Genomic DNA, 27,915 nt, shown 5'->3' on the forward strand with positions numbered 1-27,915 from the left:
AGACTCCAGAGCTGACTGCCATAGTATCTCGGGCTCTAGTTTTGCCACTTGGTGCTGAGCGACAGTGGACTTTAGATCCCTCAACTGTGAAATGAGATTATCACAGTGACTGCGTGAGGTTGTTGTGAGGATGAAATGAGTTCCTGGCACAAAGGAAGGGCTCAGCATGTTTCAGCTCATTAACCTCTCCTTCAGGGCTCTTCTCAAAAGCTCTCTAAGCTGGGAGCTCTCTCTTCTTTGAAACTCTCTTTAAAGTATTTAGCATTTTTTTAATTATATCTTTTAATTTTATCCTAACTTTTTATTTTGAAATAGTTTGTGATTCGTAAGAAGTTGCAAAAATACAACAGGGTCCCTGTCTACCCTTCACCCAGCTCCCCCCAGTGATATCTTACATAACCACAGCACACTGTCAAAACCAGAAAATTGACACTGGTCCAATACAAGTGACTAAGGTACACCCTTTATTTGGATTTCATCAGTTTTTAATGCATTCTTCATGTGTGTGTGGGTACAGGTGTAATTTTTATCACCTGTGTAGATCCAAGTAATTATCACCACAATCTGGATACAGAACTGTTAAAAAGCCACAAACAAGCTTCCTTGTGTTGTCCCTTTATAGTCACCCCTTCCTTCTAATCCTAACCCCTGGCAACGACTGATCTGTGCTCCATCACTGTAATTTTGTCACTTTGAGAATGTTATAGATATGAAGTCATATAGTATATAACCCTTTCAGATTAGTTTTTCATTCATCACAATGCCCCTGTGATCCATACAAGTTATTGTGTGTATCAAGTTAATTCCTTTTTAGTGCTGGGTAGTATGTCATTGAGTGGGTGTACCACAACTTAACATTTTAGGGGATATAAAATACATAAAATTCGGGCTTCCCTGGTGGCGCAGTGGTTAAGAATCCACCTGCCAATGCAGGGAACGTGGGTTCAAGCCCTGGTCCAGGAAGATCCCGCTTGCCACAGAGCAACTAAGCCCATGTGCCACAACTACCGAGCCTGCATTCTAGAACTCATGAGCCACAACTACTGAGCCCATGTGCCACAACTACTGAGCCTGAGCTCTACAGCCTGTGCTCCGCCAACAAGAGAAGCCACCGCAATGAGAAGCCCGTGCACCGCAATGAAGAGTAGCACCCGCCTGCCGCAACTAGAGAAAGCCCACGTGCAGCAATGAAGATCCAACACAGCCAAAAATAAATTAATTAAATAAAAAAAATTTAAAACCTATAAAAAGGCATTGCTTGTTAAAAAACAAGCAAACAAAAAATAGACATATATAAAACTCATTATACTTGGCCTTGTATTAAGATTATCTTATTTCTTGTGTTTTGCCCCCTACTTCCCTAGGACCTATAAGCTCTTAGAGGCCAGAGACCATGTCTTACTAGTTTTTGTTTTCCCTTAATCATCATGCATCTGACCCTCTTGCCCAGGAATACAATAAACAATAAGAATCCCAAAAAACCTAGGTAGAAAATATCTCCTAAACAGAATACTGTGGCTTTATAAAGCTATTCCTGGAATAAATTGCTCTTGCTGTGCTACACAAATGCATTAACTAGAGTAAAAATTTTAAGATTTATTTCACTGTCCACAAGCTCAAGACAACAAATTTTTTAAATGACTCATGAAAAGCAATTCATGACCAAAAACCACTGAGCAAAATGAATCAAGATACCAAAGTGTATAATCCATAGGAAACCAACTACCTAAAGGAAAATTGCAAGAGGTCAGGGGGATAGGGAGAGGAGGCACTTGAAAACACTAAAATATTAACACTGCCTTTGGATAAAAGGATTCTGGATGATTTTATTTCTGCTTCTTTATACCCTTCCAACTGCCCCCAAATTCCCTCTAATAAATCTTTGCTAAAGGAAGAAAAAAAAAAAAAACAAGCATCGTCGAACCAAACTGAAGGCAGACACCTTCTGTTCCTTTGAAGTTTATCTTACTTCCACAAGTCAGACATGTCTCTGTTAACATTCATACACTAGAGATACGACTTCCTCTTTAACGCTCTCTGATCTGGCTCTGTCCCCATCACTCCATCAAGGCTGCTCTTGCCAAGGCCAGCAGTGTTTCTGTGCTGCCAGGTGTGCTGCTACTCTCCACCCTTCATTGCACTTGACCTTGGGGCAATGACAGACAAAGCTGACCCCTCCCTTCCTGCTGAAATGCTTTATCTTAACCTCAGTGACATCGGATACCAGTTTCCCTTCCCCTTCCCTGGTAGCAACTTCCCAATCTCCTTCGCCAGGTTTCCTCCTGCACCTGACCTCTAAATATTACATCCTTCAGGATCAGATGGGAGGGTTTTTCTCTTCTCCCTCCATCTTCCACGACTAGGTGATTTCATCTATGTTAATAGCTTTCTTTAAAATAATTTTTTTTATTTTAGAATAGTTTTAGGTTTACAGAAAAGTGGCAAAAATAGTACAGAGAGTTCCTGCATCTCACACACTCAGATTCCCCGTTATTATCATCATTATTATTATTATTATTATTATTATTATTATTATTATTATTTATTTATTTATTTTTGGCCATGCCCCAAGGCTTGTGGAATCTTAGTTCCCCAACCAGGGATCGAACCCAGGCCCTCAGGAGTGAAAGTGCGGAGTCCTAACTACTGGACCACTGGGGAATTCCAAAAGATGCCCTATTATTAACTTCTTATGCCAGTGTGGTACCTTCATCACAACTAATAAACCAATGTTGACACATTATTATTAACTCAGGTCCATACGTTACCTGGATTTCCTGAGGTTTTGCCTAATGTCCTCTTCCTGTTTCAGGAACCCATTTAGGATACCACATGCTTTTTAGTTTTCATGTCTCCTTAGGCACCTCTTGGCTGAGATAGTTCCTCAAACTTCCTTGTTTTTGATGACCTTGTCAGTTTTAAGGTGTATTGATCAGGTATTTTATAGACAGACTGTCCCTCTACTGTCTGATGTTTTCCATGTGGTTAGACTGGGGTGATTCGTTTTGAGGAGGAAGACTACAGAGGTAAAGGGCCCTTCTCATCACATCGTATCAAGGGTACATACTACTGACATGACTGACCACTGTCGATGTTGACCTTGATCTCCCAGATGAGGCAGTGCCTGTCAAGTTTTTCCTCTGTAAAGGTACTTTCTTTTTTTAAATAGCTAAGAAGTTTTTTTTATTATTTATTTAGTTATTTTATTTATTTTTGGCTGTGTCGGGTCTTAGTTGAGGCACGTGAGATCTTCCTTGTGGTGCGCGGGCTTCTCTCCAGTTGTGGCACACAGGCCCCAGGGAGCCCGGGCTCTGTAGCTGTGGTGCACGGGTTCCAGAGAGCGTGGACTCTGTAGTCTGCAGCACGTGGGCTCTAGTTGAGGTGCGCGAGCTCAGTAGTTGTGGCGCACAGGCTTAGCTGGCCCACGGCGTGTAGGATCTTAGTTCCCTGACCAGGGATTGAACTCGCGTCCCCTTCATTGTAAGGTGGATTTTTTACCACTGGACCACCAGGGAAGTCCCAAGGTACTCTTTTTTTTCCCCTCCCTTTCACACTGTATTCTTTGCAAGGAAGTCCCTATCTTTAGCCCACATTTAAAGAGTAGGGAGCTATTTCCACTTCTGTGAAGATGGAGTCTCTATGTCAATTATTTGAAATTCTTCTGTATAGGTGATTTATCTCTTCTCCCGTGTTTATTTACTTAGTCATTTGTTTATATCAGTGTGAACCAATGCATATTTGTTTTATGTTTAGGTTATAATCTAACATTACGTTTTTTATTTTATTGCTCAAATTGTTCCAATTTGGGCCTTTGGGAGCACTTTCAGTTAGCTCCTGTGTCTCTTGGACCTATCCTCATCTTTCAGTTTTTTGACCTTCTCCTTACTTTCTGGCATTACCAGATTGTCCACGTTCATCTTGTATGTTCCCTGCCCAAGGCTCTAGAAATATCCATTTCTTCCAGGAGCCCTAGTTCTTTTCATTGGAGAATGGAATTAGAAACCAAGATCTGGGTGATGGGTATGCCTGTTGCTAGTGGGGTGTAGATCCTTTTTAAAACTTCATTATTCCCCATGGCTGATGTAGGCACATGAAAATATGTTAACTGGGAATGTCTTTTTCTCAGGCTATATAAAATAGTGAACAACCTGAAAAAAGTTGTTGAAAAAATAATACTGTCCCTCTATATAATCTGAATACATAAGCAAGAAGATTTTTCATAAGTACTGGGAAATGTACCTTTCAATCAAATTGTGAGATAGCCCTCAAAATATTCCAAGTCAGTGAAAATGCAAGACTGGCAATGCCAATGATAACCAGAAATGGTAAGGGAAGAAGAGCCAAAATGCTTAAAATGGAAATGAAAACTAAACAAACAGCATAATTCCACTAAAGAAGTGATTAGGTATTCTTAATACTGAGAACCACAAATTCTTCCAATAAAAAAATAAAGTGAAAAGAAAACTTGAAAATTCAGATTTTGCTAATGAATTATGTATCCAATGGACTAGATTAGGAGTAATTCTACCGCCAAATAGGAGATTATAATCTACTTTGATGATATTATAGAATTTAAAATACAATACAAATGTTCTCACTAAGGCTGGCTGAGAGAAAAAAAAAAACCTAGGTGTTACTTATTAAGATGTAGTTTAAGGGAAAACCAACTAGCTTGTCTACACAAGCAAGTCCCACATTACAGGAACAGGGGCAGCGAAAGCCAAAATTCTGTGCATGGAATAAAATCTTCCTGCAGAGTATTTGTTACCATAGAAGTTAATATTCCCAACCAAGGCCTCACTTTTGTTTTTTTCTTTCTTCAATGACCACAACACACTAGAGTCTGTCATACAGAGTGAAGTAAGTCAGAAAGAGAAAGACAAATACCGTATGCTAACACATATATATGGAATTTAAAAAAAAATGCCATGAAGAACCTAGGGGTAAAACGGGAATAAAGACACAGACCTACTTGAGAATGGACTTGAGGATATGGGGAGGGGGAAGGGTAAGCTGTGACAAGGCGAGAGAGAGGCATGGACATATATACACTACCAAGCGTAGGGTAGATAGATAGTGGAAAGCAGCCGCAGAGCACAGGGAGATCAGCTCGGTGCTTTGTGACCACCTGGAGGGGTGGGATGGGGAGGGTGGGAGGGAGGGAGATGCATGAGGGAAGGGATGTGGGAACAGATGTATACGTATGACTGATTCACTTTGTTATAAAGCAGAAACTAATAAAAAAAAATTAAAAAAAAAGAGACTTGAGGAACCTTCCTGCATTATGTAAGCAAAGTTTCATTGTTCCAGTTAAATAGATGAACTTGACCAAAGAGTCTCAAACAAGTAGCTAACCCATTCTTTACTTTACTTGTCATGTTTATGTATATATGTATGTATCTGCATGTGTGTATAGTTAATATTATATTAAAACTCATCTTATTTACATGTGAAAAAAAAATGACCACAACACTATATTTAATGAATTGGAAGTTACATGCCTGTAGGTTTAACTAAATCAAAGAGAACCTGAATTTATATTAACACGAATCAGCATCACGATCAACTATAAAAGCCTCCCTCCTTCTTGCTTCTTCCTAACTCATGACTTCCTTTTACATCAATAAATCAGAAAGCTAAGACAACCTTTATCATGGTAACGAAACCCAAGTGGTATTTGGGGAAAACTGAGAGGCGGCTAGGGAGAGAAGCTTCTGGAGAGACCTCAAGGCCACTGCAGAGCAGGAGAAACAGATTCAGGAACATCCTCTGGGCAAGAACAGCTGACGACTGTGCTGTGGATCTACAACAGAAAGTCCTTGTGGTTTGCACACAGCCCCTCCTCCCCGTCACATGCCAGAGAGCGTGCCGGCCCCAAGCGGACAAAAGCTGCCACACTTCGTGTTGGACTTTTTAAAAATCACCCCTCTTACAAAAACAAAAAGTCACAGCAGCACAGTGCTTGGGCTGGATCCTAAACTCACAAAACCAAGCCCCTCCTGCCTGCCACTATCCACGGCCACCTGCGAGGCTGCAGCATTTCCCCTTTGTCAACCTGAAGGGCGTCCCTGGTGCCTAATTATTACAACAGACAAAATGAGATGTCACCCTAACCTGAAGCTGTTTTACTGTCCGAAGCCACATAACCTTTATTGCTGCCACCCTTGTAAGCCGTCACCTCACTGTATTCTGTGTGAAAGTGCTCCGCCACCGTCCTTCCCCCCTCCCCACACACTTTTTTCCCCAACTCTGTTGAAAATCTGTTTACCAGCACGCATAAGAACATCAGCCTGGACACTTCAGTCACAAGATACAATCCCTTGGCCGACTACCTTTTCTTTCCTCCCTCCATCCCACTTGCCCGCCCCCCCACTCCGGCCCCCTGCTTCCTCTTTCTTCCCTGCTGGATCATTTACTTGCCCTCCTGGCCCGAAAGCCCCATGCTGTGCGGGTACCGAGCCAGAGACCCTGGGGAGAGAGTTTTTCAGGGTCAGATGAAGACAAGCATGCCTTTGAGGGAAAGGCTTCTAAGGGGCAAAGCCAGAGGCAGAAGCGAAGCCAGTTCCTTCTTGCACGGCCTGCCTACTAGGGCCGAGGCCCACTCACCCATCAGTGGAAATAGCAGGAGGCAGCTCATGCTCGAAAGAACACAGGCTTTGTGTGAAGCAAGACATGCCCTGCCTGGCCACTGCCACTTCCCGGCCATGTGACCAGTAGCTACAGACCCACCAAATGACTGCTTCCTCAATTTTAACACGACGCCTGCGTTAATTATTCTGAGGATAAAAAGGAGATGAGGTATGTAGACCATAATGAGAACCCATAAAACATATGCTATGATGCATTTCAGAAATCTGCCCAAGGTTTTTGTCAAACCACCGGCACTTAAAATCATAGTCAAAGTCTTTTTAAAAAGGTTTTTTAGAGTTAAGTTACTTTTTTGGTTCCTGAAAACCACCAGCTGACACTGTTTTAAAACTGCAAGCTAAGGGGCTTCCCTGGTGGCGCAGTGGTTGGGAGTCCGCCTGCCGATGCAGGGGACACGGGTTCGTGCCCCGGTCTGGGAGGATCCCACATGCCGCGGAGCGGCTGGGCCCGTGAGCCATGGCTGTTGAGCCTGCGCGTCCGGAGCCTGTGCTCCGCAACGGGAGAGGCCACAACAGTGAGAGGTCCACATACCGCAAAAAATAAAAAAAATTAAAAAAAAAAAAACAAAAAACCCCTGCAAGCTAAGACTCAGTTGTGATAGCACTGATCGTTTCTGGTGTTTCTGGACAACACATGACCACCCTCCGTTTACAAGATTTTCATATGCTAGAAGGGAATGTATTCAGGGAAACGTTAAATACAGCAGAAACAGAGGTAGCTGAGAACATGTACTCACCAGGTGATATCGGCCGGCTAGAACTGGGAGAAGGTGTGTAAGGAATCGGGCTGGACACAGTGCGAGGTCTTAATCCTTGTGCAGACATCTCGTTAAAATACCTAAGAGGAGTGTGGGAGATGGTTAGAGCCGCCTGCGTTCCAGTGGTTCCTAAGAGAGCTCCTATGAGAAAATGTTTGGGGCTCACATCTTGAGGTCAAACTCCTGAATGTTTAGAAATCAACGCTGTAGTGAGGAGACATGTATAATATGGACCCCGGAGCCATGCTGTTCCACTGCTTGGCAAAGCTCTCTCCCCAGGGGCACAGGTGAGGGAATCCGGGGTGTTTTCGCTCAGGATGGAGGCCTGGTGACAGAGCTGCGTCATGCAACAGAGAGGACCAAGCTTCTCTCCATCACACTATAGCTATGTAGACATTCACCACCACTGTCCCAAGAATTAGACAAATCCACGTTCTAGTGGCTACCTGTAAACTGTTACTTGAAAGGCAAAACCAAACAAGCCCTCTGAGACGCATATCATCGAATTGGAGATAATGTGATCCCGTGAAATGGATGTCAATTGTCTACAAGGCAGGCCTTGCTTAACGAACAGTCACGTGTTCAAATGCAGAACGTGGAATATAGTAAATGACACATGGGCTGAGCACCTCTGCAGGTCACGCCGTGCCGGGTCTGACTTATTACTGGATTCGGAAGTCACCTCAGGCCTCACTTTGTGAACAAGCACAGAGAGCGGATGAGGAGGAATTTCTGCTTGAGAGACTCCCTAATAAGCGATCCTTCCCAGGCTTTCTGGCCAAAGGAGGGAACGGCCACATGTGTGGGCGTTTCTATCCCAGGAAACATCTCAGCCCTGATATGCAACCAGTTCACGTGAGGAACTTTTAACACAGGTATTCCTATGCTCGTTTATTCAACTCGAAGAAAACCAGACTCCCAAGTTTGGCATGCACCTCTCAACGAGCTACCTACCACCAATTCTTCCTACGCTCTTTAGCACGGCCCACCACAGTGCCACCAGGCTGGACCTCTTGTATTCTACAGCCAGTGGGGTGGCTAAGACCACCTCTTGGTCTTTAAGGAATTAAACACACTTGTAGACGTCTCAAGTGTCTGACTATTTTCTTTCTCCCAAATATGACATCATCATTCTCAGTAGAGAGAGCAGATGTCTTTATTCAACAGCTGTACTCTACCTGGGATAATCTGACCTAAAAAGGTAAGGCAAACCTTCTGGAGTGAATACCAATTCTGGAAAAAAAAAAATTTATCTGGAAAGCCTGAAGTAGCTTCAGTGTTGTCACCACAGTCAGAGAAACTGTCCCTCAGAGTATGTCGTACTCAAAATCAAGCACAGGGTACTGTATGTGTTCATACATGCTCTGTCCCATGTCTTAAGGTAGCTAAAAAAGTAGTTAATAAGTTACCTACTATTGTGGCTTATGTTTTCAATGAAATGGTTTTCAGAGGATGAGTTTCAGAAAGAATGAGACAGTCAGAAGCCGATCAGTGAAATTCAGAGTTATGATATAAACTTCTGGGAAAGAATCCTCTTTATTCTTTTCAAAGGAGGAAGGTATTTTTTTAAAAAACAGATCTAAGTCTGTTTTTTATAAAGTTTTTTAAATTATAAAAGTAGATCAGGAATTCCCTGGCGGTCCAATGGTTAGGACTCTGTGCTCTCACTGCTGAGGGCCTGGGTTCCATCCCTGGTCGGGGAACTAAGACCTTGCAAGCTGTGCACTGCAGCCAAAAAAAAAAAAGTAGATCTTCGTTATAGAAAAATTTATTTTTCATGAAACGATAATACCACAGCAAATACTGTCCACAGCAAATTAATCAAAAGCCTTGTTAGCCCTCTGGATCTATTCAATAAGAGAAACAGAGTGCTGACCTGCTAACACGGCCCACATGTGTTCAAACAACATGCTCTGGCATCAACAGCTAGCACTAGTCCTCACAGCCGTTGGCAGACCCTGGTCTGAGGCACTGGCTGCCCAGCCCAGGTGGATGCTGCTTATCTTTTTTTTTTTTTTTTTTTGTGGTACGCGGGCCTCTCACTGCTGTGGCCTCTCCCGCTGCGGAGCACAGGCTCCAGACGTGCAGGCCCAGCGGCCATGGCTCACGGGCCCAGCCGCTCCGCAGCATGTGGGATCTTCCCGGCCTGGGGCACGAACCCGTGTCCCCTGCATCAGCAGACGGACTCTCAACCACTGCGCCACCAGGGAAGCCCCTGTTGCTTATCTTAACGATCACCTCACTCCCAAGCACAGAGGAGGAGGGCAGGTGGGGAAGGAAAGGAAAATCTGGGTGAGCAAGGAGAACTGAGCCATGTCCTCTAGTTAACCAAAGGATGCCTCTCTTATTCTGGCCCATTTCCCAGAGGGACAGTGAGGGGACTTGATATCGAGACCTGAGCAGATAAATGCACTGTGTGAGTTCTATTTTTGAAAAGTAGCTGCAAAAAGGTTGAAAAGTTACCAAGTGTGTTAAACCAAAGCCTCTGGCTTTCAACAACTTCCACCCACCCCCCGCGGACTCTTTCGCCCCCTGGATGTATTTGCTTCCTCAGGCTGTACCGCGCACCACCTGCTCACCTGTACCCACGGATTAAGATATGCGCCCGTGCTCTAAAGAAACGTGGCCCAGGATGAGACGACTCAACAACACCTGCAAACGCTGCCTCCCGACACAAAACCTGCCTTCATGTCTGTTCCACTGAGTAATTTGGGAAAGGCCATTTTTTTTTTTGTCTTTTTGTGTTTAAGGAGGTCAAACTTCTTCATTTATCCCATTCTCAGCATCTGCACTGAGGCCACGGTATTCATCATCACAATAAATAAACGTTCCTGCCATCTGCTGCCTCATCTTACAGGAGGTGAAGAGGGGCTGGAGCCTCGGCTGCTGTCGTTTTCCCGAGGCTCGTGAGACATGCACGCACCTTTCATCATCCATCTCTAAGCTGGACTCGCTCTCGGAGAGCTGTCGACAGAGGGCCTCTCTTCTCTCCATCTCCCTCTGCAGCTTCCTCTGCAGCCTCAGATTCTCTTCCCTCATGTGACGTTCCTCCTCCAGATACTGCGCCATTTTCTCGGAATCTGAAAAGCCAGAGTTCTCAAATTAAACCACGGTCCGCGCAGTCAGAGTCCACTCTTCAAAAAGACGGTGGTCCAGCTCCTGTGCCACAGACCAAGAAGTGCTGAAAGACAGCCATTCTCACTCTCCCACACACAGATGAGATCTGGATTTCAAGTTTACCCCAAGCACCAAGGGTGACCCACGATGTGCACTTTAGAAAAACATACGAAAAGCAGTGCTGTCAGCTTAGACATCTTCCATCCTGCTTCCCTGCCTCCTCAAGTGCTTTATGTGGGGGAAGGAATGCTGGAGCTACGTGTGGCCTGAGCAGCTCCCAGAGCTCCCTCTATACTGCTGGAGCAGAGAGGGAAAGGGGTCCAGCTGGGGAAACAGACTCAGCCCACGGGGTCCCCTCCAGGCACCAGTTCTGCTGCCTGTCAACTCCAGACACAGCGGGGTAGGTCACCTATGGGAGCACACCCATGGGTCACACTTGTTAGCACACCCCCCAGTGCACTGGGAGGTGCGGGAGGGAGTGGTTTGCACACGGAGAGCCAGTGTACTCAACGTGCTAGGCGACAGTTATAAATCTTTTTATAAAACTAGAAACTGACATAGCAAGCAACTTTAGATCAGTATTTCAAATCAGTCTAGTTTTTGGTGTTTGTGTTACTGTTTCCTGACTTAGGCACAGTCTTTCGGAGTCAAACAGCAGGTAAAGGCCTACATGCAGCCAGGATCTTGGGATGGCACCATGCTTATGAACAAATACCCCTTCCTTGGGAGCTGCCCCATATGCAGAGAAGGTCTCTGCTACAGCGCCGGCCAGAGCTAACCAGCCCCAGGGCACGACGCTGGACCCAGGCTAAGCCAGCCAGATCATCCTTCCTGCGAATCTGAAATGTGGAACTGATACCTTCCTGGGGCTCTGGAATCTCGTTCTGCTGAGTTGCCTGGACCTACTGTAACCCCTGCCCTTCTGAGTGACTCTGTGCAGGACTCTGTGGCGCCCTCTAGCGTCCCTCCAGGTAAAGGGAAAACATGACCCTCCCCTCTGTCCTGGTTTACCTCAGACACAACGTGTTGTCACTAAGTATCTTGAATACTTATCTTGGTATCTTGAATATCCTTATTTCAGAAATTCAAATGAAAATACCAAAATTATTAAACACTATATCCCTGGGCCGTTTTCAATCTAACCAGAAACCCTGCTGTCTAATCCAGATGCAAAAATCTCTTTAATGGAAGGCATGCTGGGAAAATATTTACAAAGTACACTTTTAATATAAATGATTTAAGTTATTTCATCCCAAATATGTCAGCAGACGGAATTTTTCATTTGCTCTGCAGGCATTGCTACATTGGCCTCTTGGAGCATCTACTGTTTCTAGACTAGAGGGACAGTTGTCGGAGGAGGTTGCCTTTCTTTTCCATAAATAGGAAAGCTTCACAGAACTGAGGATTCATGAGGCTTTGAGAATAATTACTTAAGAGGAAACACTGTCTTTCAAAGAAAATGGCAATCCTCTAGCATCTGGGGAAACCAGCAGGGGAATCCTTCCACAACAAGCTACCGGCAAGAACATCAGTCACCAGGGGTGATGGCTGAAAAGACCTCCTGGCAGTCTGGCAATTAACCCAGAAGCTGGAGGCACCGAGAAGGCACCAGGCCCACAGCCTCTGGGAGTGAGAGACCCAGGCACAGATGGCTGACGCCATGGCATTCCTTGGGTGCCCTCTGCTGGCTACCGCACACCTGACTTCAAAGGACTATAGATTTATTCTCAGGAGTCTTCCTCTTTCTCCCACAAAGAGCTCCCTAGGACTCAGGGTCCAGAGGTTATGTTGCCCCCATCTTCAGCCATCTCACAGCAGTTAGTCAAAGATAGTGTCAGCTGAGGGTGACTTACAGACAGTCTCCCAAGAGACAAGTCCTACCTGATCCCAAGGTGGCCTGTACCTTTTAAATTCCCTTTCAGGTTTATGGCTAGAGAATACTAACCATATTGGATGGGGTGCCCAGACCCCATCCAAACCACTTAAATCAGAATCCCCAAGGATGAAGCCTCTCCACTGGTCTACCAAAAACTCCCCAGGGGACTCTGATGTCAGTTGAGAGCTACTGGGAGAGCGGTTCAAGTTCAGAAACAGCTGGACTTGGGGGAGAGGGACCAAGTGCCCCAGGAGCTTTCAAAGTGGACAAGGTTACCCAACCTAACGAGGCAGAGGCAGGTGGATGAGGAAAGCCATTAACTCATACTCTACACCCAACCCAAAGCTACTGTGTGCAGCGAAGCGCCACGGCTTTCCCTGTCCTCACAGGATCCAAACAGCACTTTGCAGAAGCCTCTGCTGACATCCGCAGTCTCTCCAGAGACCAAACAGTACAGTAGGAAGGAAGTAGAGGAAATAAGATATTCTTCCCAAACTTCTTCTAAAAATGTTGTCTGGGGAACAACAAGGTAAGTATGTACAAGAAAGAAAAATCTAAACTGACAGCAGTGGAAGGAGTTCAGAAAGGTGCTACAAGACCTATGTCTGTCCAACACAGCAAAAACTCAAAAAATATCCTAACCTAAAACATTTGAGAACTCCTTGATTTGTTTTCACGGAATACACATCCATTATGGTTCTCAAGCCGGGGTACATATCAGAATCACCTCTATTTAAAAAAATACAGAGGACCAGGCTCCACTCCTAGAGTAAAAGCCCAGAACCCTGGATGGGGTTAGACAGCACAGTGGACTCGCAAAGATGTCCGCATCCTAATCCCCGGAGCCCGTGTCCAGGTTGCCTTCCATGGCAAAAGAGACTTGCAGGTGTGATTAAATTAAGGACCTTGAGATGGGAACTCATCCTGGATTATCTGGCTGGGCCCGATGCAATCAGAGTCCTTACACAAGGAAGGCAGGAGGGTCAGGGGGAAAAGATGTGACAAGAAGCAGAGGTGAGAGTGGTACCAACGCAAAGAGTCATGAGCCAAAGAATGCAGACAACCTCCAGAAGCGGAACAAGCAAGGACACGGATTCTCCCTTAGAGTCTTTTACAAGGAACCAGCCCTGCTGACACTTTGATTTTAGCCCAGGGAGACCTATTTTGAACCCAGGCCTCCAAAAAACGTGATATAATAACTTTGTGTTGTTTTAAATTACTAAGTTTGTGCTCATTTGTTAACAGCAGCAACAGGAAACTTGAACACACTGTACTTCTTAAAGGCTCCCAGGAGAACCCTGATGCACCCATCCCAGATGCATTACTGGACTAGAACTTGAAATCAACTTTGGAGAAGAAAACATAAAGGTAAGAAGCACTGAAATTTTAAATGCACATTTCATCTGACTCAGCAAATCCATGCCGTGGAATTTACCCTGAAGGTGTTTGTGCACAGGTATCAAACGTTTGTACAGAGATGTTCGCTATGGTTGTAACATCACCACCCAAAGGGGTCTGTTGGTAAGGGATGAGTTAAATAAGTTACAGTGTATCCATACACTCAAATACTACAGAGCCTTTAACAGGGGGCGTGGACTCCCCTGGCAGTCCAGCGGTTAAGACTCCGTGCTTCCAAAGCACAGGGCGTGGGTTCAATTCCTGGTCGGGGAACTAGGATCCCACATGCTGCACGGTGCGGCCAAAAGATTAAAAAAGGGGGGGGGCAGGGGGAGTAAGGCAGCTCAGTATATATTGGCAGGGAAAAAACTGTAAGACAGTGAGTGAAAAGAAAAATGCAAAAGGGTATGTTCATTGTGCTACTATTTGTATAAAAGAAGTCTATACACACACACACACACCTGAAGAATATATTAAAAATGTGTTAATTGTGAGAACTGGGCGGCTGGGGATCAGGGGTGAAAGGGAGACTTATTTTTCCCCTGCATACCTTTCACTGTATTATCTATTCAAATAAGTTGAACGGCCTAAAAACCAAAACAGAAGAAACCCAAGTGAATGCAGAGTGATGTAATCAAGTGTCCAGAAATTAGTTCCTTTGATTTCCAAAAATAAAAAGGAGAAATTTCAAAAGCATTTATTCTTCAACCACCACGAACAATCGTTAGCTGAGGCCAAATTTCGGTAGTAAAGAAGATAAACACTATTCTCTGCCTAATGCCCCCAAAGTACACTGAGGTCTCCCGCACTGCTTCTGTTAGCACCATCCGAGAGATGAACACCAGGAAGAAGGTTAGAAATAGTACCTCTGATATAAAATAGATAACTAATGGGGACCTACTGTGTAGCACAGGGAACTCTACTCAATATTATGTAACGACCTTATATACAGGAAAAGAATCCAAAAAAAAGAGTGGATATATGTATATGAATAACTGATTCACTTTGCTGTACCACAGAAACTAACACAACACTGTAAATCAACTATACTCCAATAAAAATTTATTTAAAAAAAAAAAGAAAGAAATAGTACCTCTGATTCTGGACCATCCTGAAATTACGTGATTTTCTAGAAGTACTCTAAACTATTTGCCCTGCCCTACTGTAATTTTTTTTAAATAATTTATTCCAGGATGACAGACATATAAATATGTACTAGCGATGAAACACAATATGAATTTGATTTATACAAATTCAATAGTAAATATAGGTAAAACTCTATACTTGGTAAGTGGATTAATTCTGTGGACAGATGACCAGTGACACCAAGGCTACGTACGCTGTAACTGGGCAGCTCTCAGTTGCTTCTTCAGCCTCTCCACTTCATTCTTTAAAAACCTGATGTGTCGCATCATGTTTTCTGGAGAGTCGATCTCCATGGAGATGTCTCGAGGCGATGGGGGAGCGGACACCGGCTGGTCTAATTTCTCCTGCAGGATTCTTCATTGAAAAGAAAATTCCAACAATGAAAAACAGTTTGCCTTTAAAACACAAAATGTTGATTTGATGCTCACCATCGTCTATTTTAAAAATACATGAATAAGTTCTCAGCAATCAGAAAAATAAATAAATAAAAGACAAAAACAACAAATTCTAGCTGGGAGGTTTAACAGCATGCTCATGTTAATCACCAAAATTCATTGAATTGTTTGACTCCTGTGCCCATTTTCCATTAACTTCTGGTCGCCCTTACCTGACAGTCAAGTCAAAGGGCAGAGCTGAAGGAGCCACCTTCCTTTTTCTCCTTTCAAACGGCCACTGGTAATAAAGCCTCACTGAAAAAAAAGTCTGTAGCACTGGCTTCTGATTATCATGCCCGAATACACTGGGCAATCAGAATGATCCGCTGACTAAATGGTCCACATGCTGGGTTGGAGGGAATGGCAACACTGGAGGAATTTCCTCTCAAGGCTCTCAGTTGAAACTTACAAACTACAGATTATGACTCTCCTTGGAGAGTGACATCATGTAAAGAGACTGACTTCTCAACTCCCCCCCTGAAAAACCAATCCTGAAGGTTTGGCAAACTGGACTGACGGCCCTTTGCTTCTGGCCACAGCAAAGGTAAAAAGAGTTCAAAAAACAAAAACAAAATGTACTGGGTTAATAACTGGTGGTGCCACCTTCTCTACCAATTATCATTATTTCGAAGCACCTAAAACATAAATATTCTACAAAGTGACAATTTCATAATGTTCGATGCAATAATTTGGTACTTATATATATAAAACCTCCCACTGCTTTTTGCAAAGGAAGACAGACTGGCAACAGACCTCTCTGCCCCTTTTATAAGCTGCTGGGAAGTTTCTGGTTTAGTTTGGTTTTCACCTTTTTACCTTTGAGTTTACCCAAGTGCAAACTGTGAATTACCTTCAGGCCTAGCCTTGTTGAGAAAACTAGTAGGGTAAATACTGTAATGGTCACTCCATCTATTATATGAAATAATTTTTCAAGCTTCAATTTATTAGCACTACTGTAATAAGGCAAAACACAGCCGATTCAACTACTGCTTGAATAATTCCCTATAGATATACCTCAGATTGTTAGTTTTCTTAAAGCCTGTGGTATGGCTCTATGTTGCAAATCTTGAGATGAACTCAATTTATGGATGTTCACCCAAACCAAGTACTTACGGCAAATGTCTCTGGTTAGCAAACAGAAGATCGTGGTGAAGTAAATGAATGAATATTTTCAAGGAGCTCCCTTTCTACACCCAGACACACATCCCACCCACAGAACCTCCTGCCATTATTCAAGCTCCGCTCCACCCACCCCAAAGCACACAGTACTTAAATCTAAGGGCCCAACCGGATCTTGCACACAGGGGTTCAAGAAGTATGTGCTGCTGAGTATTCCATATCCATGCACATACATTTAACACCAAGAACCCTAACCTTAAATATGTACCAGTATTTCTTTATAGAAAGTCTTAAAACACACAGATGATCATTTTTCTATCAAAGTCCCAGCCTTCCTAATGAAGTACCTTCTAGAAATGTGTGATAATTCACAGTACCCAGCACATATCCTAACACTTCAGAAAATGAACGGGGAAGCCAGTTCAATTAGGTAACACGCTGGAACTGCAACCATCCTCTAGAACAATAGAGGTGAACAATAGCTCCTTAATGAATTTCTTCACAGGCTTTAATACCAAATGAAAAGAAATTCTACCAGGTCAGTGAGGGAGAAGTATAAAGAAGTGACCAACAGGAGGATAGGCTATGAACAGTTTTTCCACTTGTCAAATTAAAATGATGTGCATCAACCAAGGAATTAAAATGTCCCATTGTCATTCCTTGGTCACACCCAGCAAGCTACCCCACTCCTCCAACACACACATACATACAGAACTCCAAACAGCAAGACTACACAAACCGCTTTTCAGCTTCAAGTTTATCCATCCTTTTCCAGAGACGATTCACTAGTGCTTCTTGTTCTTGTTCCAAAGTATTTTCAAGGTCAATCTTCTCTCGTCTCAGCTGAAGGAAGGAAAACAGTTTTGCTGAGAATTGTAGACCACTTAACGTTTGTTAAGTAGATTTTTTTGATTGGACCATTAGGACCCCTTTTCATGGAGAAAACTGCAAAGGAATGGCCAATTTTCTGGCACAGATACATGAAGTGCATCTAGTTCTTAAACTTTAATTGAAAACATGGAGACAGGTTCATTCTTTGATGTTAAAGCTTAATTGCTATCTGGTACGTGAATCACAGTAGTTGCTTCAGCATTTATTCAAGGCACATGGAAAGAGGGTTTGAGGAGTTCTGCTTACTAGTTGTCCCAGGACTTAACTGGGTTTGTCCCCCCCCAGTCCTGCATGTAGTTCAACATTAAACCAGAAAGGTTATATTACTATTTATATAAATAACTCAAATACCTGAAGACAATTCTACGTAGTGGTTAATTGGTACACATAAATATGTCCTAAGATATAAAAAGCATATGCAAAAAGGATAAACGCCGAATTCACAATACAGGTTACCTATGGTGAGGTAGGGAAGAAGGAAAATTTGATTTGCGGCGGGGGGGGGCAGTTACAGAGGGAACCCCAAACTGCATTCTACTTCATAAAAAGAAGCAATACGCGGAAGCAATTAATTTAATCCACTAATGTAAAGCAATATGCAAATATAGAGAACAATGTCAGACACTGGTTAATAGGGATGATATAACAGGGAACTAAGGAGTCAGAAATGTCTGCCCTCAGGGGCCTTACATTGTAGTGGGGGCCAAGACAGTAAACGAAACAAATTATAGACTCTGGTAGAGGGTGAGAGAGAGATGAAGAAAAAGAGGGCTAGTGAGGGGGGTAGAAAGTGCCACAATGAACAGATTTCACAGAGCCGGGTAGAGGGAATGTGTGATATCATTCTTTGTATTTGCCTATATGCTTGAGATATTAAGTAATTTTAACAGGAATCTTTTTTAAAAGGGGGAAAAGGTTGTGTTACTGCCCCATGCTGTCTCTTCAACCACTAGCAATTTACCTTTTCAATCACAGGCTCAACAAATTATTTTTGATTGCACAGCTGTAAAGACGTCGAAGTAGCAGAGTTCGTATCTTCTTAGCAGGTTAGAGGCAAGCTTCTCTTTGATCAAAGATCCCTATATATACAGTAAAGTGAGACCAATTCCATGGACAAAAGGTAGTCTTTTAAAGCAACCAAAGCAGACAGACCTTACTCCACAAGTGAATGAGCCAAGATCCCACAGACTCAACTGGAAACATAGCCTCCGTACACTTCCTTTGCATGGGAAAAGGCAGAGGAGTCACACTGAGTCGGAAGCATTCAGTGCTGAAGCTTGGAGCCACCTAATGCACAAATGCTCTTCAAGATATTAAACAGTTCCTACCCGCCGTGAGGAGGAGAAACCCAGGAACACCTCGCAGAACTCCTAAGAACCTTGGTGATCCTCTGACCACATTTTGGGCCAAGCTTTGAAGTATAATTCACAGCCATTTATTTAAAGAAACAAAATGCCAAGGCATTTACCCTTTAAGGACTCTATTCCCAGGTTTAACTAAAACATGATAGGGGGTAGTTGGTAAGTGAGAAAAAAATTCAAGCAAGGCATTGTTTCGTAGTAGAGATGCCTGGTAGAAACTTATGCCCAATGACTTTTAATTTTAGAGTAACCATGCACCATGCTAATCAGTAACTCTGAAAAGCCAAGTCAAGACAAAGCTCTCTGCCCACGTATAACTGACTTGGCGTGCGGCTTTGAGTAGGTACTCACCTGCCCTCATCTATGCTGGCCTTGATGGCGGCCGAGGTCCCTTCCAGGGCCACCCACTCTATCATTCTCTGTCAATCTCAAGAGGGCAGCTGTCTTCAGTCTGGACTAGCTCCGTAAGAGATTTTTAGAGCCCGAAGCAGCAAGAGAAATCATCTATATCCACCCTTTCATTTTAGAGCTGAGGAAACCACTGGCCTGGGAGATGGTGTGACTCAGGAAAAGTGATGGATGCTGCCAGGAGAGGAATGGGTATCAGTCACCATGGTGACCAAAAGAGTTGGGTCCCATCCAACCAGCAAGTTCAGAGCATCTTAAGGGGCAAGTAGGATTTGGGGTAAATTATCCAATAATACTTGGGAATAGCCGAGTAGGGGTAGCTTAGTGAGTCTGAGAGTATGCAGAAGCAAATAAGAGAGCAGGAGTAACAGGAGTTGAAAACAAACACGAATCTCAGCTTCTTTTTGGTACCTACTGGTAGAGCTACCAGCTATCAATTTGCTGCCGACTTCAGTGAACCAAGGCCTCCTGGGGGTGCAACTTGGGTTTGCTGTACCAGTTTGCTCTACTAATTTGTTTCCATGAAGCAGGCAACACAGGAAGCCCAGCGCAGCAGCTTGGATTTGGGTGTTTCATTACACAGGCTGGCAGTGCTATGGGAGTCCATATTCTCTCTGGCCTTAGAAAGAACAGGGCTTCCCGTCTTGTTTTTTCAGCTAAAACAATCTTAACTTTTCAGCATCGCTGAGGAGCTCTTACACTAAAGACCAGAGAAGTCAGAGGAAATGGTACTAATTACGATCATGATTAATTCCCCCTGAAGTTCTTTATCAGCGCTGCCCTCCCATCTCCTGTCCATCTAATCCCACAGCCTAAAGAGTCCACACCAGTACTCTCAATTCGGACAGAAGCAGATTTTCAGTGCTTGCATCGCCCTGAGATCAAACAACCCTCACATCTGATGGTATACGTTAAATTTACAGCGTGCAAAGTCAGAAATTCCTGCTCGAATGGGAACAGCAGCCCAGTGCTGCATTCCTTGCCTGAGCAGATGATCTCTCCTGTGCTGGTCTCCATCTGTAATGCTCTCCCCCATCTCCTTCCTCATAATAGCTAATGGCCTTTGCAATTCAGTGTTCGCACAACAGGCACCTACTCTCTTCCATTGCCAGACATCAAATTCTCAGGCTAACCCAAGCCCCTTCTGGCTGCATAGTCTGTGAGCACGTGGCAGCAACGGATATAGCCGATTCGTAGAATATTTATTTGAAAGGCTGCTTTGTAATTAAGTCAGGTCAGTGGTGCTTTGTAATTAAGTCAGGTCAGTGGCCTCCCAGCCAAACTCTTTACTCCTCTTCAGTAGCCCTTCCTCCCACTGAAAGTTAATTAACATGGCACCAAGAGTTGTTATTATATTCCCCAAATAAATACACAACTTCTTTAATGGATAAACTTAGAGTGTAAAAAGAGAGCTGGCTCGTCTGAATTCACAGCCCACCCTAGCTGTGTCTTTGCAGTGGGCAGACACTCACCACTAAAAAAGCAGAAAAAGGGGGCAGCCAAGAGACGGCTCCCAACACCATCGCACTTCTCTCTCAGCATAGCACTTTCCCATTTAAAGAGAACCATGATGCTGGGCTGGGGGGAGAGGTGGTGGAAAGGAATACTTGGCAAAAAAAAAAGCCTGATGAGAACTTCAGCATGACCACTGTGCTCAATGATAGAATTCTGAAAGGCTTTAGTGCACCTTTTCAAGCTACTTTGTTTTAGCCTAACCGCCATATTATCATCATTTCTATGGGAAAATATATTCTGAACCCCAAACATCTGACTGAAAAAACGAATTTTGGAAGGCAGCCCATGACAACTAATCCACGTGAGGGCTACCACATACACGGAACACAAAGTTTGTTACAACGTACGGCAAAAAGTACTTAGAATGATGGTGATACAAGAGGTGTATACCAGATGTAAGAAATAGCAGAGTACTCTAAGACCTACATTGACCAAACTCTTATTAGTTGGCTAACTGTTTGTTTTTTGAAAGAGATAGGGGTAAATCCTAAGAAAACAAATGGGTGTGGGAATTAACACAATCTCCCCAAACTCTCCAAGTTAGGTAGCATCTGAGAGCCATTAACAGTTCAGCCCAATTTCCCATCAATTTATTACATAATACCATAGATGTTCAAAGTGGGGACCTTGGAGGTATATCAGAATCACCTGGGAAAATAAAACATACAATATTCAAAACATGACTAAATCAAAGTCAGAAAAATGAACGCAGTTTCTGCAGTGGACTGACTGTGTCCAAAATTCACATGCTGAAGCCTAAATCCCCAGTGTGATGGTATTCGGAGGTGAGGCCTTTGGGAGGTAATTAGGTTTAGCTGAGGTCATGAGGGTGGGACTCCCATGATGGGATTAGTGCCCTTTCTAGTCGTGAGCGACCTTGCAGCTTGCTACTCTCTGCTCTCTACCAACTGAGGACACACACAGTCAGCAGTCTGCAGAACTCCATCAAGCTAGCACCCTGATCCTCGACCTCCAGCTTCCAGAACTGTGAGAAATAAATTTCTGTTGTTTATAAGCCAGTCTGTGTTGTTATAACAGCCCAAATGGGCTAAGACAGTTTTGTTTATACTGCAAGAGTAGAGACAGTAAAAGATATTACCTCATTCCATACCACTTTGCCAATACATCTGAGTTAATCATAGTTTTACTTATAAATAGGAAAGAAGTGACTAATAGGATTCATGAAGGGGCTATTAAAACATACCACATGCAAATGATGTGAAATGCACAATGGCCCTTGCTCTGTGGCAAAGGTCCCTCACAAATTAAAGCAACAGAGACAAGTGAAGTAAAACTTAAACACTGCCTCTGTTGGTGTGGCAATCAGCGGAATTTTACTTAACCCTGGCAGTTTTCCTAGGCTGGAAGACATCTGACCTTTGCCTTCTGGAAAACATATATATATCTTTAAGAAATCGAGCAGCCAATTTGTGTTATAGATGAGACAGGTGCTCATAGACTACAGAGCTCTCAAGGTACCTATTTGATCAATCAAGCTGCATATGGTTTCAGAATTAAAAACAAGTTCTAGTTCATCACCACTGGCTTGTGTAATGTTGAGCCCAGAAAGAGCCAATGGAAGTTCATCAGTAAGGAGTGAGAGAAAGGATGATCACTTTCAAGTCTAGGTGGTCAAAAATTACAGTTGAAAAGAAATTTATCTATGTGCATCAGAAATATACTGACAGGGGGACTTCCCTGGTGGCACAGCAGATAAGATTCTGAGCTCCCAGTGCAGGGGCCCGGGTTCAAGCCCTGGTCAGGGAACTAGATCCCACATGCATGCCGCAACTAAGAGTTCGCATGCCACAACTAAGGAGCCAGCCTGCTGCAACTAAGAAGACTGTGAGCTACAACTAAGGAGCCTCCCTGCTGCAACTAAGACCTGGCGCAACCAAATAAATAATTTTTTTTTTTTTTTTTTGCGGTATGCGGGCCTCTCACTGTTGTGGCCTCTCCCGTGGTGGAGCAGAGGCTCCGGATACGCAGGCTCAGCGGCCATGGCTCATGGGCCCAGACGCTCCACAGCATGTGGGATCTTCCCGGACCGGGGCACGAAAACCGTGTCCCCTGCATCGGCAGGTGGACTCTCAACCACTGTGCCACCAGGGAAGCCCATAAATATTTTTTAAAAAGAAAAAGAAATATACTGATAGAAGGAATTCCCTGGTGGTTCAGTGGTTAGGACTCCACACTTTCACTGCTGAGGGCCCAGGTTCCATCCCTGCTCTGGGAACTAAGATCCCACAAGCCACGCGGCATGGCCAAAAAATGAAATATATATATATATATATATATATATATATATATATATATATATATATATACTGACAGAGAACAGAAAAAGATGCAAAAAAAAATCATGAAGAACTATATAGCAAGATAAATAGGGTCGGCCCTTGGGTGAAAGTAATGTTGGTGGTCATTTATCTTCCGACCTTTTCCAGCTCCCACCCAATTTTTTAATGAACATTTACTATTTTTATAACAAAAAAATTTAAAGACATCTAATCTTAAAAATTAACAATTTCCTAATAGTACATCCATTAATTTAGGATATTAATTCACCTATCTAAAATACAGAGTGAACCAATCAACTCTCAGAGGAGAAATGATAGTGAAGGCTTAGCTATCTGGAAGACAGAATTTTCCAGATAGCCAAGAGTTAACCTTCTTTACCACAGCTTATAACTTTTTTCTTCTCAAACACTGTGTTCCTATAAAAATTAGATTTGTTCTTTGAAATGGACAGAACTTCAGGATAATCTTAATACCCCATTAGTACTTAATATGTGAAAATAACACTTTCATAGTTTACCAGCTCAATAAATTTTGCTTTTGTTCAATGATACTGAAAATGAAGGTCTTTTATGAAATAGATACATATATAATTAGTCAGATTTATATGGTTTCTGAGCTTAAGTTTTTATCACTTTGACATCAGCACAGTATTATACAAATGTGCATAATGGGTTCATAATTCCTGGGGCCTCTTTTACCAAATAATTACCATCAGTGGAAAGCAGGTTTCAGAGTCTGGGGTGTAAACTCTTTTGCTACATCAAGAGCACAGTGGAGAAATCCTGGGGAAAGAACACATACCATAGTGCCTGTTGCAAATACACTATCATATCAAGAAAAAAATATCAATAGCAGTTGTTTGGGGAGGATTGTAGTCTAGGTCATTTTTTTCATGTTTGTACTTCTATGTTTACATTTTCCACATTTTCTTGAAACAGCAATGGATTACTTTTACAATGCAAATGCTTGATTAGAAAAGTTTTCAAGACTTCCATAATTTGAGATTAGTATTTGAAATCAAACTTCAAAGGATGCACAGGCGTCACTAAATTTCAGCTCCTTAATGCAAATGAACCCTCAAGGAACATGGTTGCTCTTTGGAACCAGCAGGTGGTCCCCAGAGCTACTGCCACAAGAGCCCTCCACTGCCAGAATCTGCAAGGGCAGCCGCTGGCATGAATGGAGTTCTAATAAAACCCAGTAAGGCCACACTACCCGTGGACTGAAGGAAATACCTATTCCAACTGAAAAATCCATCAAGGATGCAAACCTGAACATGAGCCACTAGGCACTCAATTCACTGCCAAGTCACAAGGTCACACAGATGATCTGTGTAACTCACTAGAGTTAGACATTGTATTTACTATAAATAAGTAGCATCAGAATTGTATGTGGACTGATTGTGACGTCAGTTGGCTTATATTACTTTCTAAACAAAAGAGGCAGAAAGGCCACCGTGTTTCCTTAACTTAGAACCATTGTTCTAAGAGCTGGAAACCTAAAAAGTTCCTTTCTTCTTTATAGAACTTAAAATACGCTAATGGTTTCCTTATTTCATTTTTAGAAATTGAACAAAAAAAGAAAATTTTGTGCCAAGGATTGAAATTCATTCTAAATCCCAGCCCCTGTGCTTTGCTACAGTTGTAGATGGTGAGGGACACTGGGAGAAGTGGGTGTCACCCCTGCAACGCCCCTGGAAGCTGCGGTCTTGTCAAGTCTCTGGAGTCACCTGATGTTGGCTAGTGGCTGAAGGTAACCGCTGGGCAGGTGTCAGCACCGAGGCCTGCATGAGTCCTAGTACAACCACGTGGCTGCCTTCTGCAAGACACTCACTGTAAAGACTAGCTTATGGGCTTCCCTGGTGGCGCAGTGGTTGAGAGTCCGCCTGCCGATGCAGGGGAGGCGGGTTCGTGCCCCCATCCGGGAAGATCCCACATGCCACGGAGCGGCTGGGCCCGTGAGCCATGGCCGCTGGGCCTGCGTATCCGGAGCCTGTGCTCCGCAACGGGAGAGGCCACAGCAGTGAGAGGCCCGCATACCGTAAAAAAAAAAAAAAAGACTGGCTTATGTCCTCAAAGACACCGCACATGCAGACTGCCAAAACCCCTACTGTTCCCCTTCCCAGTAACAAAGAAGAGGGATTCCACTTCACGTCTTCTGCAGGAGCTCTCTTCTGTGTTCTCAGCATGTCTACTCCATGCAACCTGAATCTACATTTTACTGCATTATCTTCTCTCCCATTTCTGTCTCCTCTAACATCCCTGCTTCCCTGCAGCAGGCTCGATTTAGATTTATCCAGCCCATGTGTGTTAATTAACAAACAATTAAACCAAGTGCCAAGGAGCTTCAGGTCCTTCTCAGTTGGTTATGCGGGAGGGCGGAATCCTGCTGCAGTAGTAATGCTGTTCCCCTAAGCACAGCACGGCACAGAGCATCCCTCATCACCGTCCACAGGTCCACTGGCCTCCCTGGACCAGGCTCCACGAGGCCAGGGATCTGACATCATCTTTCTTAGTAGACTTTGGGGCAGACAGCAGGCGTGTTAATAAAGGTGTGTTGAATCAACGCAGAATATGTGCCACAGAAGTGCAGCGTGGACAAAAAAGACAGTCACACAGATCCATGGATTAAAGAGATGGATAACCAGATCAAGGAAGGTGGTGAGACGTTTGAGGCTCAAATAATATGTATGCTCATTTTCCTGGAAAATGGGGAGGGCAAAGTACCACAGAAATTAGATGAAAACTTTGATTATTAATGGCAGCACATACAATTTTTGGAGCGCTTACTATATGTGAGTCACCAGGGACACAGGGGTGAGGTTAACATTGTACCTTCCCTCCTTTACCTTATGAGGAGCTCACAGAAAAGAAATGATTTAATTGTTAATTGCTGTTTGTGTACCAAGTGGTACAGGAAAAGGACTGAACGTTATGGAAACACTTTGGAGCACAGTGACTAGAGGAGCAAACTGGGTTAACAGTTAAATAGGGATGGGGCAGGGAAGGGAGAACATGGGACAGGCAGAGGACACAGATCCATGGAAACGTGGGGGCAGGAAAGCACTGGGCACATCAGAGCATGATTTTTAAACTGCAGGTTGTGACCCACTATTGGATTAGGAAATTAGTTCAAGTCAGTTGTCACCTACATTTTGCTAAAAAACGAAATAGGATTGGACAGAAAATCAGTGCAAAGCACATAAGCAAGTGTTTCACAGAACTTGTCCCAGTCATAAATACAGTTACAAAAACATCAGTGTACTGGGTTACCATGTAAACTTATTTACTGCTGTGCAATCCACATGGGAACAATTCTGAGCAGGGGAACAAAACTTGCCACCCCAAAATAGGTCTATTTGGCACAAGGATTAATTTAGGCTGATTGTGACATAGAGAACAGACTGGGGGTTGCCAAGGTGGGGGAGGGGTGGAGAGGGATGGGCTGGGAGTCTGGGATGAGCAGATGCAAACTGGTATATAGAGAACGGATAAACAACCAGGTCCTACTGCATAGCACAGGGAACTGTATTCAATATCCTGTGACAAACTATAACGGAAAAGAATATGAAAAAGAGTGTATATATATGTACAACTGAATCACTTTTGCTGCACAGAAGTAATTAAGACAACATTGTAAATCAACTACACTTCAATTTTTAAATAAACAAATAAATGATTTAGGCTGATTCTTTTTAAGCCCCCAAAGAATCAGGAGGAACCTTTGACCTTCCCCCTAACTGCCTAAAAGAACGTAGGTAGAGGACCTGTTCCAGAAAGGGAGCTATCACCACGATAACCGTAGCATGACCTAGGTGTGTAGAGTGGGAGGAATCCAGCAAAGCCTGTTTGTTAAAATTCCTCTCTGTGTCCCACTGTCTCTGCCTAGCAAACATTTGTTTGCCCAACGTTTGCTTTTCCCTCTGCTTGTCAATTGCCTTCCTCCCCTCCTCTGAAGTTCCAAAGCTCTGCCCACAACATCCTCTTTTGTCTTTAGTGCTGAAGACAGTATTAAAGGGAGGGTTTCAACAATTTTGGCGAATTTTCTCTCCCACCTATACATGTCATTAAACTTCTGTTGATTTTCTCTGTCTCATGTCAATATCATTCTTCAACCAGCCAGAAAAACCTAGAAGGGAAGAGGATAATTTCTCCTTCCCCGACAAGAGAAATGAAAGAACTTCAATAGGGATGGAGCGTGAGGAGAGGCAGAATGGAAGATTTATCCCCCCAACAAACCTACAAGTTAAGAGAGTAAGTCTGTTCACAGAAGAGATCAAATTGCTGGCCTGAAGTCACACAGCTTGTTCAGGTGAAAGGGAGATATGAACCCAAGAGCGTCCCAAAACTACAGGGGCTAAGATACTGTAATTACACGTAGATGCTAATAAATAAAATGACCATTCCAATCTTAAAGTTAGCCTTTAGAAATGGTTGGGAAGAAAGGACATCTCTGATAAGAAAATACACCCCAGATTCTAGAAATAACTGAGAAAACTTTACTGGGCCAACCACAGAAGAAAAGAGTAAGAGGTCTAGTACATGACAGGCATCCCTGTTCATCATTAAGTGTCAGCTGAATTACATGACTAATTCTCCAACTAATTTATTCCAGATTTTTCTACTGTACTAGCTAATAATAGTTAAGTGTCAAAAACACCTGTTTATGGCTGCTGTTTTCTTCTTTCCTATAATTTTCTGTGCAAAGTGCACAGAAGGTCCTCACATCTGCTGAGCTGAACTTCACTTAATAAATAAGCTAATTTGTGCCCTTTCATGCTAGTTATCCTCCGGAGAAGGAAAATCCTTCCTAGTTGACAGAACACATTCTGATGAAGAGCTCTTGACACTTAGAGAATATTTTAAGTTCAAAATGTTCTTATCACCTAAATGTGACAGTGACCACATGTTGGAATAGGCAGTGCCCACCAGTGTGTGTTTAAAA

General features: G+C 43.4%; 1 protein-coding gene across 2 annotated transcripts in view; it reads right to left on the reverse strand.

The window, feature by feature from the left end:
* Positions 1-27,915, reverse strand: part of CCDC6 (coiled-coil domain containing 6) — a 118,815-nt gene that overhangs the window by 17,185 nt on the left and 73,715 nt on the right. For both annotated transcript variants that reach the window (XM_081241281.1, XM_081241280.1), the window contains exons 4-7: positions 17,235-17,338; positions 15,136-15,296; positions 10,329-10,485; positions 7,385-7,485 (exon numbers count right to left, since the gene is read on the reverse strand). In XM_081241281.1, coding sequence (XP_081097407.1) covers positions 7,385-7,485; positions 10,329-10,485; positions 15,136-15,296; positions 17,235-17,338 — 523 coding nt within the window. The remainder of the gene's footprint in view (positions 1-7,384; positions 7,486-10,328; positions 10,486-15,135; positions 15,297-17,234; positions 17,339-27,915) is intronic.

This window comes from Mesoplodon bidens (genome assembly GCF_964165515.1).
Source record: "Mesoplodon bidens genome assembly, chromosome: 1".
In the NCBI taxonomy this organism is placed as follows: Eukaryota; Metazoa; Chordata; class Mammalia; order Artiodactyla; family Ziphiidae; genus Mesoplodon; species Mesoplodon bidens.